The sequence below is a fragment of the Nesoenas mayeri genome (assembly GCF_963082525.1).
Source record: "Nesoenas mayeri genome assembly, chromosome: 1".
In the NCBI taxonomy this organism is placed as follows: domain Eukaryota; kingdom Metazoa; phylum Chordata; class Aves; order Columbiformes; family Columbidae; genus Nesoenas; species Nesoenas mayeri.
In genome coordinates, this window is record NC_137541.1 from 120,421,363 (window position 1) to 120,440,078 (window position 18,716).

The following is an 18,716-nucleotide window of genomic DNA, read 5'->3' on the forward strand; positions in this document are numbered from 1 at the left end:
CCTCAGCAAGAGGAGGCGGTGATGGAGGGGAGGGGGCGCGCGCGCACTGGGGCCGCTGGCGGCGGCCCCGCCCCGCAGAGGCGCCCCTCGGGGGGGCGGTGCCGGCGGCCTCTCGAGAGCGGGGAGCGTTTCCCCCCCGCCCCCCCCTCCAATCCGGCTGGATCCTGTTGCGGTGCCGCTGGCGCTGCTGGGATGAGGGGGGGCGGTGGTTTCCCTGCGCAGCGCGGCGGGCTCGCAGGCAGCCGCAGCGCTTGGCTGTGAGGCGCTCAGCGTGCGCAGCAGCCGGGCGGGAGCCGCTGCCGCCGAAGCAGCTCCGGGGGTCGCGGCCGGGAGCCGCCGCCGCGCAGCCTCGCCATGCCGAAGAGAAAGGTGAAACGGGCGGGAGGCGCCAGGGAACCGCGGTGCCGCCGCAGGGACGGGCGGGCGTAGCGGGGGGAGGGCGGTCTGACCGCGCGGGGAACGGGGCTCTCGGGGAAGCAGCTGCTGCGCCAGCACCGCTGCGGCGGCCGCCACCGCTCGCCGACTGGAGCGGGCGCCTTCCCCTTGCCAGCCGGCTCCGTACACTCCCTGGTGCGGGGGCCCCGCTGGGGGCAGCGGCGCCGGGCGCGGGCAGCCGGCGGTGGCGGTGTCTGGAAGGTTCGGCGGGGTCTCGGCGGCCGCCTCTCCGGGGCTCGCAATCCGAAAGAGGCGGCGGGAAAGGGGGCGGGCGGGGGGGCGGGCGGGCGAGCGGCGGCGGCGTCACGTGCCCGGCCGCCATTCCCGCCCCGCCGCCGGCGCGAGGCGCCTGCGCCGCCTGACGCGCACTGTTTGTCTTGGCAGGTGACGGTGGCGGACGGGGAGGCCCCCGAGGAGGTAGGTGCCCAGGGCAGGGCGGCCATGGTGGGCCAGGCGGGGCCGGCCCGCCCCGCTCCCAGCCCTCCCAGCCCGCCCGCTGATGCCATTTCTCTCTCTTGTCCCCCGTGTGTAGCCGAAGAGGCGATCGGCGCGGCTGTCCGCGGTGAGTACGGGAGCGAGAGTGGGGTGCCTTTGTCGGGCTGGGAGGGGGTTGTGCTGCCTTCCCGAAGCGAAAAGGGGATTATGGAGGGCTGCATCTCTCCCTTACGTGTTCTTTCTTCACAGAAACCTGCTCCTGCCAAAGCAGAGCCAAAACCAAAAAAGTTGGCTGCAAAGGTGAGAGTCGCTGGGAAGAGGGGTGGGTTGTCGAGTTCATTGTGCAGGTGTCTGGTGGCCACTCATTTCCTGTCATGTACAGTGTCTGAACACTTTCACTTGTCTTCACATGTTCCTTGTGGGAACACTCGTTTAGCTGAAGCATCATTTTCAGATGCTTCTGTCAGTATCTACAGGTCCATTCTACCACTGGTTGAGTAGATCCTTGTGAAGCATGCAGAGTATTGCAGTGGTCACTGATTCCTGAGTGTTAGATGGTAGTTTGGTACTGAGGGCTGCTTGAATGTCAAAGCAACTGTACATAGGATTGTATTTCATCACTATAAAAAAGGGGGACAAAATATGCTGATTATTTAAAGCAGTGTGTTAGGACCAAAAAAAAAATTGAATTACTTAGCCACTGAAAAATGTCTGAGTTTCCATGCATATAGTGTAGCTTTCAGGTCTTTGTGTGTATGTGTAAGTGTGGTGTAGCAGAATCTTACAGTTTTTCAGTATAATCTGCACAGTGCCAATAACTGATGTGTAAAATTCTTTGTTTTTTGGGAGAAATGTGTATTTGTTGGCTTTGTTGGTATGTTTTTTTTAAGTGTGGTCATATGTTTTCTTTTTAATGTATGGATTAAGAATGTTTCAAGTACACTGATGAAGAGTTCCTCTTTACAGACTTGATATTTTCATTTTATTAATCGTACTGAACAGTTACTTATCAGTAATGCACTTTAATTATAGTGGATTGAATTTGGGTAAGCTTTCCAATTTTACTTAAGTGCTGTTTCTCTTTTTTTTTTCCTTCTTTCTTTTAGTGTCCTTGCGCTGTACATCTAATTCTTAATGATGTTACTTGGTGCTGACTGATATGCATGATTCTTACTTGCTGCCTATAACTGATTTAACTCTAGAAAGAAACATTTCCACAGTTCATAGCTGGGAACATACTCATGTAAACCAAGTACTTCACAAACAGTTGTTGTCTCAAGATACTGAGTAGAACATCTTGCACAAGGCCCCCGTGGAATACTGTTGTAATATGAATACATGAACAGAAAAGTCCTTTTTTTTTTTTTTTTTTTTAATCCCTATTACCACTGGCAATTCAAATGTATAACTTGCTTTACGTTTGATCATCTTTGTTCTAAAACTCATGCTGTCACTAAAATATTTTAGCACTTGAAAACTTTCTTATTGCTAATGTAGAAATCTTTTTTGTTCTGGTTGTGTTTTAGTTTTCCAGCTTTAGTATTTTCTCTGTCATTTTAGCTATCTCTGGACTCACTGTTGCATACCAGTCAATTAATAGTTTTAATTTTTTTTTAATTGTTATCATTTTTCTGTATTTAATCCATAAAAAAAATGCTTCTTTGCATCAGCTTTGTAACCTCTTCATACTATTTTTTCTGTTTGAGAGGAGTTTGCTCATTATGTACTCGCATGGTATTTTTCTTTAAAAAATATAAATGAAGAAAAACGCATTTTGACAGCAAAACATAGATGTCTGTGTGTTGTGAAATTGTTACCTGAATTTTTAATATGGAGCTTAGCATTTATAACTTTTTAATTTTGTTTTCCATTAGCACGTTTCAGCTGTTTTTTCTGTGCTTTTGAGGATTAAAAAAACCCAATAGATCTTTTCTAAAAATAGGTATAAATAATTCCTAAAGTTTTGTGGACACAAGATTCTTCAGTATTGATGATTTTTTTTTTTTTTTTTTTTTTACTTTGCATCTTTTATATTTGATGTAGCTTACTGCATGTTTATATCCAGTGTTGTAAAACACTTAACTTTACTTAATAGTTGCAGTTGGTTGACAAAATAGTATTTTTATAAAGATAGCATTTTACATGAATGTTCATGTAGAATAGGAAACTTATTCAGATAGCTATTAAGAAGTTGCATGCTTTTTTTAAGGAAGGATGCTTGGAGTGTGGATATTGTGGAATACTTCTGACCAAATGAATTCCTAATGTTAATCTGAGATACACATTTCTGCAGTACCCAAGATATAAAAAAATGAGAACTTTATTTCTTGGAGTTTATTTTAGGTCAGAAACAACAAATTAGGACATAATTTGAAGAACATACCAATGAAATACACACCATTTTTAATGAGATCAGGTGCATTTTAAGGTAGATCGGTGTAGTGGTCTGCTCAGAGGAATAAACGTATTATGTTTTCTTGTCACTTACTCAGATTGTACTAAAAACAGTGTTATAGTTTGTGGTTTATTGAAAATTTTTGTTAGTGTCATTAAGTGATGTTTGTCAGATGGTGTCAAAAATAGTGCATTTACGTAATTCTGAATTGACAGAAATATTTTATAAGTAGGGGGATCAGCTGGAGGACAGGCAAACTTTGTAACATGTGGTTGCTGTGAGGAATGCCTGGGAGGATGTATTACATATTTATATGAAAATAGCTCTTGAACAAATACTTCTTCCCTACCCGTTTAATAACAGTCATGTAGATACAGAGGACGTGACTGAGATACTAACAAAAGGAGCATGGAAAATGATACTACCAGATGATTCATTTCTTTAGGTTAAGTTGCTGAAATTTGCACCTATCAATATAAGAGGAAAAAGAGTTTGAAGTGGTTTGTATCTACAAAGTGGAAGGACTGCATTGCTGGTTTTTATGCACTACAAGGCTAAATAATATATTGCAAATTGCTCTATCTAGCCACTAGAATCTTGTTATTTTCTCATCCCAGTTTGATTCTCTTGCTGTACTATCTGAAACTGTCATCATCTATATACAGTTTGGAAAAATTTTTTGGCAGTTGAACTATGTATTAGCTCATTAGTTTTTGGTAATAGCTCTTGCTGTTTGGCAAGTCCATCCTGGTTTTGTGTGGTTTTGATTATTTTTAAAGTTCACCTAGCAGATCACATGAATTTACTTACTGCAAATTCATTTCATTGTAGGATAAATCTGAGGACAAGAAAGCTCAATCAAAGGGGAAAAAGGGGCCTAAAGGAAAACAGACAGAAGAGACAAACCCAGAACAGACAAAGGACAACTTGCCTGCAGAAAATGGGGAAGCGAAAAGTGAGGAGGTAAAGCTGTCTCTATTCTTTGGTGCAAAGCAGCTGAATAACTTACTGTACTGGTTTATCCAAGTATCTATCAGAAACATATTCAGTTCTTATAACAGAATCTGTTTCTGCCAAGAGAAACATGTAGGCTATTAAAATATTAGTAGATATGCCTGGACAATTCTTGTTGCCCCAAGAAGAGCTGCAGTGATATGATAACGGTCCCTGAAATGAAGGAAAAAGGTGAGAATTTTACCCAAGTTACAGTACAGGATAATGTCCTTCAGAGACGGGCTGTTTTCTCTGTGAGCAGGTCTTGGCAAAATAACACATATGGAATGTACAGAGAGGATACTGCTCTGTGTGTGTGGACGTGTCTATCTTTGGAGGGTTTGGTTTGGGATTTAGTCTGCCAATGCCATTACTGGAAGAGAGGTTCCTTCTTGCTACGGAAGTTTTTTGATAAGTGCACTGAGAACCCAAAATCAAAATGATTTAACCAAAGTTGAGATAACATTTATAGGAGTCATGGATACAGATTTTGATAGAAGGGACACCTTGGTGCAGGAATGGAAGGGAAGGCACAAGAAATACTAATAGTTGTCATTGCTGAAGAAATTAATATGTTAAATCAGTCTTGTCTGTAATACTGTGCTGAAATGGCTGTGTAGCTGACATTTTTGGAGTCACTGATCATCTAACTTAAAACATCCTCCACATTCTATTATTTTTGTGGAATATGGATGTAATTTAATTTTAAGTTTAGGACAAGATCTGTGGTGAGCAGCAGTGCCTCTTACTAGGGCAGCTGTTAACAACTGGATGAAACACAAGTTTTACTGTGGCAACAGGCTTACAGTTAGTCTCGGGTTTCTGCACTGTTTAAATGCCTCGCTCATTTTAATTACTTCAGTGGAGTTTGATCAGGTAGTCAGATAATTTTATTTTTTTTTTAATTTAGATATGTGATTCATTTTTCCTGTCTGGTAGTTGTATTGAAAAGTAATTTTTTTTGAGATACTTCTTTTTTCTATCACACTGATCTATCAGTGTGCAGCTAGACCTTCAAATAGAGGAAAAAAGTATTCGGTTTTTGGGTAGATGATGGGTTTTGGTGGGTGAGGAAGGTACAGGATGGTACTTGAGTGTACAAGACAACGTACTTTGGGGTAACAGTTTTCATTTGCAAGCTTACGGTGTGATCGTAGTGGAAAAGTTGTGCTATAATTAAGAATTGTTTCGTTGGCTTAACTTTCTGTGTAGCTCTGGTTCTGTACTACTGTCACATAATTCAGTCTTTTAATTTGTGCGTGTAGTATTTCAGCAATACCAGCAAAAGGTAAATTTGTAAATATTTCTCTTCTGGGGTCTATTTAATACATCAGTGCAGAGAAGATGTAAATTTATAAAAAACAGATGATGAGCTTTAGGGCACATCTTCCTGCTGGTCTCACATTGATCATATGCCAGCCAAAATTGCAGGTTTAATATATCCCCCAAGTGTAGAAGAGGCAGAGGAAGAGTTTGTCCTGTTGGATGTTTCTGTTGTCAATCAGGGTGATAGTGTCAGTGATGCTCTTGTTAATCCATGATCTGGTGAAGGGGCAGTGACAATTTATGGTGATGCACACAGACTAGTGCCTGCAAGTGGATATGGCTTCTGTAGGCCATCCTTGAAAATCTTCCCCCAGGTGGCAGTAAAGACTGAACGGGTGCTGGAGTTCCTGTGTGGGTGCTGCTGTGATAGAACACGCAGTTATAATTTTTATGTTACTATATATGTTGCATTCCTTTTTTCTAACTTGCATTGCAAATGGTGCAACTTTTCCTATCTAAATGGAGTTGTGATTTTACTCAATTAATTTTGTATTAATTTGTTCTGAAGTTAAGGTACAGCATATAGAGACTTTCCTTAAAAACAGTATAGCTCTGCTGCCACAGTTCATTTTCACTGAATGTATTTTTACAAAATTCTTTGATGTCATGAAGTGCTGTGTTTCTTAGTTACTTTAAAACATGGTAAGATTTGAGAATATGTTAACAGTGCTGCACTGAAATTTAAATGCATTAAGTGTATCTGTAGTGTTTTCTAAACACCCTATATGCAGGGATTTTAGCTTAGTAGATTAAAAAGCTACTTCTTTCTTTCATAAAGACAGTAACTGTTGAAATGGGCTTTGTTCTTTGGAAAAAAAATGCTTTACAGTGTATTGAGTAGTAACAATAGCAACATTCTGAAATTCATAGAGATGCATCTGAGGAGACAGAAGCCTTTTCAAGACAGTTTGTTTTTAGTAGGTCATTATCCAAGAGAAATAAGCAGATCATGACACCAATTTATTGAGACTGTAAAACATGGTATGTAGAAACAAGTAATGTTTTTTTCTCTATATCAAGTTAGCTAATTTGTGCATTAAAAATACTATTAACTAAAAAGCTGAGTCACAGAAACTTTCTGCATTTAAGTGTGCTGTTTTGTTTTTGTCTTTTCAGACCCCAGCATCTGATGCAGCAGTAGAGAAAGAAGCTAAGTCTGAGTAACATCTGGTACCAAGTCTTTAATTGGTGGTCCTTATACCTTTCTTCTTGTACAATTCAGAGGAATATTTTTATCAACTATTTTGTAAATGCAAGTTTTTTAGTAGTTCTAGAAAACACATTTTTAAAAAGGAGAGAATCCCAACTCAACTCATTTTTTTACATATTTAGATAAGCGTAAATGCTTTTTTTAAGTGGTAAAATCATGTAATGGTTGTCTGTTTTCTATGAAACAATTAATGGCATGTTACATTAAGGAGAAAGCTTTGAAGTCTTGATTAGGCTTAATGTTCCATAGATTTGAGGGACAGTTTTTCTATCCTATTAAAAGAAGCATAACACAGATCAGACTTTGGAATTCCTAATGATACGTTGAGAATGTCTTAATATTTTAGTTATTTATCTATGGTTGTACCATCAGTAGAATTGCTTATCTAATAAAACTGCTCCCTAGTGTTGGATTTCTTGCTGAGTGATGTATATCTGTGACAAAGTTATTTTTGGTAGTTGCAGCTTTATTTTTTTCAAAAACTTTGTAGCAGTGATGCAAAAGTTTGGAATCTTTTATTATATCTTTAAATACTGACTAGGTAAAAGTTTGTTTGGCAGATGTAACTTGTTATGTCAATTTGAGATACTGGAACTTCACATCCAGTTTTAAAAGGACAGCTTGTCTACAAAGATCAAACAATAAATATTTGAAATAGTTTTAGGGGGAAAAAAAAGTATTATAGTTTTTAGAGTTAAAAAAACCCTTTGTGAATAAAAACAATTGTAAAATTGTTCATAGTGTCTGTGATCATCAAACAAAAGCCAAATAAATCTTGATTATGAAAGGAAGTTTCTGTAGCTCCTGCATTGACTATCCCAATCTAAGTGGTGTAGTGATTCTTAACCATATTCTTCATATTGTTAAAAACGTGCTTTTGAAGAGATAGGTGGTAATGCAGGGAGTGAGTAGCAAGTAGAAAATGGTAGTTGTAGTTGTATTTGGATTGAAGTTTTAAAGCTGATAGCCTGGTCCCGTTTCTGTTCCCTTTAAAAAAACTAAGTCAATAATTAGTAAGCATCAGATATTTTCATCTGTTTGGCATCTAAGAGTTTGCCTATGCACTCACGTGTAAATAACTGTTTTAAGGAAGATGCACAAAGCAATCATCTTGAACGTTAACTGGTCAGATGGTGGTGTTGTTATGTTGGAACCATATTGGAATTTCCCCAAATCTTGCCTTAAAATCAATAAAGCTTCTGGTGCCTGGGGAAGAATGAACCTAAGGCTGTGGACTCTTCCAGGTAGCTGAGTGTATGTAATGGAATGCAGAGAGGACAAGCTGGGGAGCAGCCTGGGCAGGAGCAGGGAGGGAGGCACAAGAACTCTTCCCTTTTGGTGCAGATGAGCTGTTGGGTGAGCATAACGTGCTGTGAGCAGAGTGTACCCTCTGCATAAGGTTTCAGGTTGATGGATTGTGGTTTCAAACAAACATGCCTGTGCTGAGAGCCACTTCGTGTTGTACAAAACTGTCTTGATTCTTTCTTGCTGTATTTGAGAAAATCAAATCAATCTTGAAGATGTAACAGCTTTCAGCAGAAAGGAGCATGTTTATTGTTGTGGTTTAACCCCAAGTAGTAATCAAAACCACAATAGCTGCTCGCTCACTCCCCTGCCCCCAAATAGGGGAAAGAATTGAAAAGGAAAAACTTGCGGATTGAGATAAAAGCAGTTTAATGAAATAACAAAATAATGCTAATGTACTACTAATTATATATAGAAAATGGAAATAAAATACAAGCGATGCTCAGAACAATTCCTTGTGAACTCCATCTGGGCTGAGCAGTCAGTCCCAGGAAGCAGCATCCTGGTCCTGAACAGGTGATCCTGGGGGAAGAGGAGAAAAAGGCAAAAAGGCCCAGAGGCCTCTGCAAAGCAGCTAAATTAAAGGAACTCCGGAACAGAACTCAACCAAAACAGAAGAACCAGAATGGGTCTCCCCAGCCAGAAAACCCAACTCTCTGTAAATATGAAGCATGACACTAATGGCATGCAATGTGTTCACTGATCAGACTGGATGTCAGTCAAGGCCTGTCCCATCCATGTCCCCCCCTTTTCCAGCTGCGTGACACCTGCAGATAGAGAGCTCAGAAAAGACCTTGGCTCCCAGACAAAAACTAAGATACTGGTAAGTTCTTACATTCTCTTCATTCCAATTTAAAAACACTGGGAAGTTGAGAAAAACAATTCTGTCCCAGGGTGTTATCTTCTTGTTCTCAAATGAAACCCAAACAACCATGCTAGCTGAAAAAAACCTTTATAACTGCATGAAGAAGATGGCCTCATTTCAGTCCAACTAGCGCAAGTATGTATTAAAATAAAGAGATCAAATCTAGTACAGCATTACTACAGTTTTCCCACAGAGTGGAGGGTTGTTCTGTTTTGGTTTGTGGCTTTTTGGTGGGTTTTCTTTTTGGTTGTGATTTTTTTTTTCTGTGTGTTGGTTTTGGTTTTTGTTTGGATTTGGTGTGTGTTTGTGTTTTTTCCGTTTGGTTTTTTTTTCATTGCCTTTGTTTTTCCCATTTCACATTATTTTGCTGTATTGCATCAGTTAGTTGCGTGGTTTTATCTTACCACTCTATTTGATGCCTATCAAGCAACTGTCAACCTTGTCTTGGGAGGAGTCAAGATGAAAAAGTAACATTCTTTGTTTCTTCCTTTTTCCCCTTGACTGAGAACTTGTTTATGCTGTTAAGTAACACCTGCAAGCACAGTGTCTGCTTCCTGTACATTCTTGGTGCCTTCTTCAAATTATCACAGTTATTTCTAAAAAAAACCCTTACAGTTTCGCCTCTTTCTTAAACAATGCTTTCATTTGAGAAACCGTCTTACCATTTTAGCCCTTCAATATTTAAGCAATGTTTAACGTTTCTTTAGCTTATATGTTGGATGTCCTCCAACACTGGACCACAAAGTGCTTCTGGTGCAATTCCACCACAGCTGCATGCCTTGCAGAGTGCAGTTGGCTTTGGCTTGAAGTTCTTGGATATTCCAAAATTACATTTATCCCACTTTTTCTAACCCCCTGCCTTCCTCTCCAAAACCCCGCTCCAGTTACCTTATTGGTTTAATTTAGTAGTAGCATGGCATAGCTACATTGTGTTTTTAGCAAGTCAAAAGCACGAGTTAAATGACTAATAAATTTGCAGGTAAATACTCCAAAATAACCTCTTACCTCCTTTACTGAATGCCTACTTTTCATGCATGTTTTGAGTCTCTCATGTTAAGATCCTGTTGTCTTTCTCTATTATCCACTGTTTAATTTGTGGTAACTGCTCCTAATATTTACTCTTGGGGACAAAAAGTTATTTCTTTATGATAGAAGTGAAAGGACTCAATGAGGGTAAATCCGTGACAGCGTCTCTGGAGTTTCCATGCTGGCAGGCGGACAGAACCAGGGCAACTGTGTCAGGAGCCCTACATCTGCTTTCAGCAGCCCCACTCCACGCGGTAAGGAATGTAACAGGCTTCCCTAGTTAAGTACCGTATATCTCGCAAATATGTCAGTGAATCAACTATGAACTTTGGTTCTGTTGTAGATGGGGTTGCCTTTCACAAGTCTTAATGTGCGATTCTCTAGAGCACGTAGATACAGGCATGATTCTCTTAATTAAAGATAGCTACTGTTTGTGCACCCTTTGAGTGTATGGAGGGGGCAGCTCTTTAAGTATTTCCCAGCTATTATAAGCAGTTAACTGGAGGAGAAAAAAAAAGTAATTTAAAGCTAAACATGTTGTACCCCATAAATAAGGTTATATAAATGACAGATACACTGCCCTCCTCCACAGCATGAAACGCCAACGTGTAACTGTAAAAAAAAAAAAAAATCACCAGTTTGGCTACTGAGAAAATGAGGAATTGTATATACTGGCACTAGATGTCAATTCTGCTTGTGGAGAATTGGATTGGAAGGTATTTTAATTCATCCAACAAGAATTTCCATGGGTGTGCTTCAGAAAAAGCGTTCTTTCCTCTACAATACCAGATCCATTTGCTTTGTAGAATGGAGTGACAGCTAACGCAGGTTTGGACACAGTACTATGGAACACACATAACAGAAGGCTGTCCACTTCAAAATATAACATGAACAGAACAAAACATGTTTATTTGGAGATACTCTGTGGTATTTGTATGCTTCTAATACTGGTTAAGGCAGTGCTGCTTTCTACATTTTCACACTGCACCATTCTTCTGGAATTCATTTTCTGGTGTCAACTAGACCACAGCTCTATAAAACACTGATGCACCTCAAGTGCATTCGCGTTGAGCTAATGAATACTGAGTTGTTTGGCAATGAAATCTAGAGGAACACAGGTGGCCTGTAAGAACAATGCAGCTGAAGCTTGCAGCAATACAGGAAGCAGAAAACCATGGATCTCTTCTAAGGAGAGGATTTTTAATGGGCAGGATACCTTTTTCTTGTACCTGAACTGTGATGTAGGAACACTAACCAGGCTGGAGGTGAAAAGCAGGAGGCAGAAGCAGCAGTCTGCCTGCCTTCCAGGGATGTGCCTGGGGAAGCTGCTTGCTTGTGTACAAAAGGTGTACAAAAGCTCTTTGTCGAAAACTGAACGTGCATCTGAGGTAGTGAGATTAATAAAATACACAGATATTTCTACAACTACATGTAAAAATATTTTTATTTCAAAGGTTCTCAAAGTGCATACCCTGCCACCATGGGTGGGGAAAGGAAAAAAGGAACAGCTCAGATTTAAAATCCAACACAGGTATAGCTATTACTACATTCACATTACTGTTCATGCTGGGCAGAAGAGAGAAATAACTCTAAGGAGGGGAAAAACAAAACAAAACACCCATTAATAGTCTCTTAAAGCTATGAGATGGAGGTGGTGCTGGCACCCTTCTGCAGAGAAGCAATGCAAGGCACTGGGGTAAAGCTGCCAGTTTTGTTGAAGTGATGCCTTCCTCCAGAGAGAGGTGGGGAAATAACCAGTCTCTGAATTGAAGTTTAGGTCAGCTGAGGTGCCCCGAGCATCACCCCCACGTAGCTTCAGTAGCACAGGAGACCTATGGGTCTGAGGAGTCAGGAGATCCACCTAAAGTGGAACTCGGGAAGCAAAAGACAACTGATCACGTGTAAAAACACTAGTTGGTGATGCTCTGCTTACAGATACACTCGTGCTGCTGCCCGAGCTGTTCCTCAGCACGGAGAGAAGCACCGCTGTACCCAGCTCTCCAGCAACACAGGGCACTCGCAGGGCAACGTGCTTTTTACGCGAAGGTTTGGGCCCCACGGCACAGGGCGCCTGCTTCGCCTTCCTGGCTCCACATCGCCCCGGGAAGCCGCCAGCCCCGCGGCCGGTTTTCGGTGCCTTGCTACAGGCTCTAGCTTGTCCCCGCCGGTCCCCGGCCTGCCCCGAGCAGAGGCCGCGCCGCAGGGCCCTGGGGCGACCGGCGGCAGCTGCGGGGCACGCGCGCTCCCGACCCCCAGTCACAGACCAACGGCCACGCCGCGCACACGCGAACGCGCCCCGTGACGCCTCCGGCACCTCAGAGCGGCCCCGCCCACCAACGCGCCGTCATAACCACCTTCGCCGCGCAATCCTTCCGCGCACGCCCAGGCCTCCCGTTCCCCTACCGGGCGCCTTCTCCCCTACTCGGCCGCCCCTCGCTCCGCCGCTCTCCCCGCGCCTCTGCCGCGGCTTCGGGCGCACCCTCTCCCCGCGCCGCACGCCGGACGCACGGGACAGGGAACTACTTTTTTCCCCTCCGCCCTCCCCGGGGCGTGCCCGGCGCAGGTGGCAGCGGCCGCGCCGTGGCTGGTCGCTCGGCGGCGATGGCGGCGGCGCGGAAGCTGCGCTAAGCGCCAGCGCAGGGGGAGGGGAGCCCGAGCGCGAGCTCGAGCGAGGCGTCCGGCGGGGGGCGGGGGCGGCTCGCTCCCGCGCGCGGAGGGGAGGGGGGGCGGTTGGCTGGCGGTTGGCCGTGGGGGAGGGGCGGCGCTGACAGGGCTATGCCGAGCCGGGCCCTGCCCGCGCCCGGCGCTGCCTGAGCCCTGCTCTCTGCTCCCTGCCCGGGCACCAACGGCCGCCGCCAGCAGCGACTGTGCCGAGCGAGTGAGCGGCAGCCGCCGGGCTCAGGCCGCCATGGCTGAGCCCCCGGCCTCTTCCAACTCCGGCGGCAGCGTGTCCCTGCCGCTCATTGAATCAGGTAAAACCGCCGGGGCGCGAGCGGCCGCGGGCCAGGGCGAGAGCTACTGCCGGTGCCGCCGCTCCCTGCCGCCATCTTCCTGACCGTGATTATGAATTACAGTCACCCCGGGGGCTCCCCCCCCCCCCCTCCGCCCCAGCCAGCCCCGAACTCATCCCCCGTCTCTCCCCGTGTCTCTTGCAGAGCTCTACTTCCTCATAGCTCGGTTCCTGACCACCGGGCCCTGCAGGAGAGCGCTGAAGGTGAGTACAGGGGCGCCGCACACTCACCTGGGCTCAGCACCCCTCGGCCATTCGCTGCCGCGAAGAGGATTGAAGGGGAGGTGTGAACAGCCGCTCCCCCCCTCCCCCTCCCGAGCCCTTCTGCGGCAGCAGCTGCTTGAGAAGCCAGAGGCTTGCTTGTCTCTAAATCTGTATTTTTTTTTTTCTCTGCAGGTGCTAGTGCAGGAGTTGGAGCAGCACCAGGTCTGTGTGGACTCTGAAGTAGTCTCTTGCTATCGTCAAAAGTTTCCAAGTCATTCAAGTTTCTTCCACTCTACTGTCCCAACTTTTTCCCCTCAACACACATTGTTTTGAGAATGGTCTATCCTTCATTCCCCTGTAGCCACTCACTTTTTTTTCTTTCTCCATTTAGTTGCTTCCTAAAAGGTTGGATTGGCAAGGCAATGAACATTATAGAAGTTATGAAGAATTGGTGAGACCTTTTATTTTTTTTTTTAAAAAAAAAAAAAACAACGAACAACACCTTTTCATTCGGATGATAACATCGTTGTTAAACCATTTACCTTTAAAAGCAGGCCCAAACCTTTACCTTGTAATTTCATTCCAGCTCTGTTAAGACATGGGAATTATTTTGAAAAGGCCTTTAATTTCTTTGCATTAGACTAACAAAAACGCAAGTGGTGTTTTAAATTGAGGATATTGTTTACATAGCAGAGGTGGAGCTTGGCGTTGTGCGTTGGTACATGCCACTGCCTACATATAGGGAAGAACCAATCTGAAGCAAGGTTTCATTTCAGTGTTTCATGAGCAAGTTTGTTAAGTGTGTTTTGATTTGACGGTATTTATTTTCTGGTTGGCTTCCTTCATCTGCCCCTTTCAACAGATTAGGAAATGAAATCGCTGTTCAGAAATCAAGGGTTGGCAGTTCTGGTGCCTATGAGTATGCTCTTTATCTCTGACGACTCACTGGTCATAGCTTTGTTTCTAAATGCAAGAAGGATATGAGTGATCTTGCAACAGCCGTGTACTTTATGCCTTCTGCTGCTGATATAGTTTGCTTTAAGTGTTTTCTTTAACTGATACCCATTTCAGAATGGAAAGTTGTCTTAGTGTTTTATTTTCTTGCTTCTTAAATGGCAAAGTATATTGAATCTTATGAAATGATGGCCTAGTAGTGCCTGACTGGTGTGGTTTTATCCTGTTTTATTGTAATTGATCTTGTTTTCTTTAAACTAGAGTTTATTCTTCCTTTTCCTCCCCTAAGATTTTTTTTTTAAACTGTGTTTATTATGCCTGTACAGTTATCAAATTAATTATTTAATATGTGCTGCTTCTACCTCTTTTTCCTACACAATTTAAAATCTCTATAGAGAGTAATAGTATTTCAGAATATCAAAATAAATCTTCTGAAGGTTTTAGTTTCTGCTTTTGAGGGGTTTTGGGAACCTTTGGTCCCACTGGTCTCAGTCTGAATTTGCAGAGACCACAAACAAATGCAGTCATGTGGTGTAATTATTTATTTTCCTCTTTGTTTATCATGGAATTGGAGCAAGACTTTGAAAGAACTGTTTCTTCCAAAATCTGAGCAAAACTGCTTAGAACAGAAAATAATTGGAAGGTTTTGTATGCATGCTTCTATCAGAGATTGTATTTGGAATACATACTTACTGACGATGGCATGCAAACAAAATGGTTTATAATGCTTGGCACAAAGTATCCTGAACTTTCTGTCCTCAGTGTTGTGGCTGCTGCTGCTCCATAACAGTTCAAGAGGCAAACTTTATAAAGAAATTATGAAAAAGTGCATTTTGTAATCTTTGAACTACCCAATGTATTTCCCATAAACAACCTTAAGCCTCTGGTGAGCTGGTTTGCTTGGAAATACTTGGCTATATGGTAATGTTAACTACTTTACTGATACTACCACCCCCCTGCGCTGCTTTCCCCCCAGGAATACAAACTATAGCCCCACAAGATTTATAAATTACTTGCATTTTTATTGTTAAAACAAATATTAGGTTGTGGCTTAAAGTGTATGTTCTCAATAATCAGCATGCATTTGGTCAACTTTTTGTTGAATTGCCTCTTACATGACAGCATGTAGTCTTTTTATTCCCGCTGTTCTAATGATGAGGTCAGCCTTGTCAGGACTTTTCTCATCTATTTTGAGGCAGTAGGCTAAGGGAATAGCATCATAAGCACAAGCTAGTTCTGCCTGTGTTCTGAGCAACATGGGCAAGAGGCCACATACCTGTGTTGGTGTGGCCCTCTCCCTCTCCTGGATGTGTTGACTGTGAATAGTCTGGCTGCTGAAGTAGCAGTGCGGCTTCTGAGACTAACTGGTTTTTATTTGGCCAGGTCAGAGAGTGAAGTAAGCATGCGGCTGTTTGTGCCTGCTGGTTCAGACCTCCCCAATAGTTTAAATTTGTGATTCCAATGGTTTGGTTTACTTCAGTCTGTGTGAACTCTACTTTGCATATTTAACTTCTACATTATTGTGATTGACACTTTATAGTTAGATAAGGATTTTTTTTGTTGTCGATCTCCCAAACAGAAGAGAGGGAAAGAATAATCAAAACCCACACACATCTGTTCTTGACTGAGACATCTGAGTGTATGTGGAGTTTTATTTTTTTTAGATTATTAGATGTAGATAGTATGGGATACTTCCTGAATGGATGGGTGACTGTTTTGATCCTTTTAGTTTAAGGAAGTAGGGCAGTCCTGTGCTATGTAGTACTGGTTCTTCAAGGAAACTATTTCCAGAGGGTTTGTACTCAAACCTCCTAGATTGCAGTTTGCTGAACAAGTACTGTGTGACTGAAGTACTAGTTGCATAAATTCTTGTGCTTGATTATGAAAGAATTCTTCATGATCTGAAGTTATAAGGGTTTGAATTCTGTTTTATATTTTTAATAATAATTGGGTGAATTGGATGAAGACATGCATTGTAGAGTGCTGCACAAATAAGTGCCATACATGTGAATGTTGCAGGCTTTCGGTAGTAAAATACTGATGTGCAGTAAGTAATTTTACTGCAGTTAATTTTACTACAACACTCCCATTTTTGGAGTCTACTCACTGAATTTACTAGATCAGAGCTTAACAGAATTGGTTTTGTTTTGTGAGTTGAACTTGAAAATATCTAATCAATCTTTAATATAACTGAAAATTGATGCTTTTAGATCCATCTGTTCTGAATGTACTCAATGTATTTTTAACACTTAAATTTCTGTCAGGTGCTATCCAACAAACATGTGGCTCCAGACCATTTGTTACAAATTTGCAAGCGTATTGGCCCTATACTGGATAAGGAGATACCACCCAGCATTTCGAGAGTGAATTCCTTACTTGGTGCAGGGAGACAGTCATTGTTACGTACAGCAAAAGGTATGGTTTGTTTATTATTTGAAATGGGTATAGTAGATTTTCATAAGTGTATGGTGAAGACTACTGGAACACTTAAAAGTGGTGAGCTCTCACCAAAACTGGCCCCCCTTTCTGTACCGTGTTTAATCAACTAAATCACTAGTGATCTGTCTATTAATGGTATAACTGTATATTGATTGTTTTGAAGAGAAGGATCTAAGTTGCATGACAATTGTTACTTTTGAGTGCTGAGGCTGCTGAATGTGGCCATTTTTCACTGTTATTGCAATATAATGAAGCATCAGGACACTGGTGCTACTTCTCTAACATCTCTTGACACTTCCAGTAGTATATTGACCTGTGTTGGTTCTGAATGCAGTAGCTGTTGTACTATGTTCAGTGCAACTGTGAGACAGTGACACCAGTTTTCTGAAAGCTTTCTTGGTTGATGCAAATGGCATAAAAATTAATATTTGTGAATTCTGTACATATGCAGGAAAAAAGTTCTTTTTTGTAGCTTAAAGGGAATAGTTGGCGATGCATAAGCATGTACTTTATTTGTTAGAATAGTTTTTAGCTTTAGACTTATCTCTGAATATTTCTGGGAGGGGAGTGTTTATGTGTTTCTATGAAATTCTGTTGAGTAGCTAGATGCTATAATGTGGGACTGATTTATTGGATTCTATTGTGTTTTTAGTATCTGTCCTAACTGCTTTAAAGGATGCACACTGAATAACAGTGACTGTGCTATCCTGAAAATCAGGATTGCAATTATTTCAGCATGAGCGTGTCAAAATAACTGTCAATGTGGGAGGTTTTTTTTACAAATTGCAGAATTGTCAGATTGGAAGCAACCTCTTGAGATCATCTACTTAAATAATTCTTTGCTAATAAATGCTCAATAAATATTTTTAATCTTTGTTAACATTTTCACAATTTTTTATTAATAATCTTAAATGCTTTGGACTGAGAATGTGTAGGAAAAAATCAGTTGAAAAGTTGGTTTTGTGTTATGGGAATTGCAGTGGCATCACCACTTAGGAGCAATTTCAAAGTTTGGCAGTTGGTTTTGTTGGGGTTTTTTTCCTCCTTCTGTTACTCTACTAAATGGATTTTTCTCTTTTCTTCTCTGATATTGCACTCTTCATGAAAATTCTGGGGCATTTGATGTTCTATTTTTTTAGTTGTTCAATACTGTGTTTGAGACCACCTATATGTATTCTTTCCCCTGTTTGGAACTGCAACTCTCTTGGCATTTCTGACATATACTTTCAATAAACGTCAACCAATTGGTTTTAAAGATTGCAGGAACACTGTTTGGAAGGGCTCTGCATTTGCTGCTCTTCATAGAGGAAGACCTCCTGAAATTCCTGTGAACTATGGCACACCACCAAATATTGGTAAGCTGTTTTCAACACCGATCACTGCTGCTGTGAGCATACAATGGCTATCTTGGTATACTGGCCTTGCTACAACACTGAAAATGGCATCTCAGAGCTGGATCTGGAGACCTTTATGTGACTTCAGTGGAGTTACGTATTTGGTACAAAGGTCTGCTCACAGCACTAGTGAAGCAGTAGCCTCTAGATCACATCTCTTTCATTTATAAAGCCCCTGTATGAAGTTGAGAAACCTACAGAAAATACAAATTGTTCTTCTTTGGATAGAAGGGCCCTTGTATGGTTCAAGGTATAAAAAGCTGTGGGAAAATAAAGATAATATTGAATGCTTCATATTTAGAGAATGAAGTTTTTATTGGAACAGGTTTAAAATACTGTCTTAATTTGTACACACAAAGGTGGCAAATATAAAAAACCCTGACTTCATGAAGCCTGAAAGTAACTTTTCAGAAATTCTTAAGTAATATACTAATGGAAGTTAAATAAAACATTGTTTTAGAATAGACATGTTTTAAGCATTAGTACATTCATGCTTTGTTTTCTTTGTGTTTTAGTGGAAGTGTATCGAGCAAAACAATTAACTGGATACGCAAAGTTCAGTACTTCATTTCCAGGAAGTATGTATCAGCATGTCAAGATGCACAGACGGATTCTTGGCCATCTTTCGTCAGTATATTGTGTTGCATTTGATAGGACTGGACACAGAATATTTACTGTGAGTTGTTGAAATAGATCTGAATCTTAAAATAGTTCTAGATGGATGC

General features: G+C 42.0%; 2 protein-coding genes across 6 annotated transcripts in view; both read left to right on the plus strand.

Annotated features, from left to right (window-relative positions):
- Nucleotides 1-176: 176 nt before the first annotated feature.
- On the plus strand, nucleotides 177-7,530 carry HMGN1 (high mobility group nucleosome binding domain 1). Its single transcript, XM_080348073.1, has 6 exons — nucleotides 177-369; nucleotides 820-852; nucleotides 968-997; nucleotides 1,120-1,170; nucleotides 4,097-4,228; nucleotides 6,701-7,530. Exons 1-6 carry the CDS (start codon nucleotides 355-357, stop codon nucleotides 6,746-6,748), a joined length of 309 nt encoding a protein of 102 aa, XP_080204199.1. The 5' UTR covers nucleotides 177-354; the 3' UTR covers nucleotides 6,749-7,530.
- Nucleotides 7,531-12,742: 5,212 nt separating this feature from the next.
- The window catches only part of BRWD1 (bromodomain and WD repeat domain containing 1), a 55,676-nt gene continuing 49,702 nt past the window's right edge, over nucleotides 12,743-18,716 (plus strand). For all 5 annotated transcript variants that reach the window (XR_013923545.1, XR_013923546.1, XM_080362805.1 and 2 more), the window contains exons 1-7: nucleotides 12,743-12,962; nucleotides 13,146-13,204; nucleotides 13,397-13,426; nucleotides 13,596-13,655; nucleotides 16,423-16,573; nucleotides 17,854-17,952; nucleotides 18,507-18,667. Coding sequence is in view for 3 of the 5 variants with exons in the window: in XM_080362805.1 (XP_080218931.1) it covers nucleotides 12,899-12,962; nucleotides 13,146-13,204; nucleotides 13,397-13,426; nucleotides 13,596-13,655; nucleotides 16,423-16,573; nucleotides 17,854-17,952; nucleotides 18,507-18,667 (624 nt within the window). In the remaining 2 variants the exon portion in view is untranslated. The remainder of the gene's footprint in view (nucleotides 12,963-13,145; nucleotides 13,205-13,396; nucleotides 13,427-13,595; nucleotides 13,656-16,422; nucleotides 16,574-17,853; nucleotides 17,953-18,506; nucleotides 18,668-18,716) is intronic.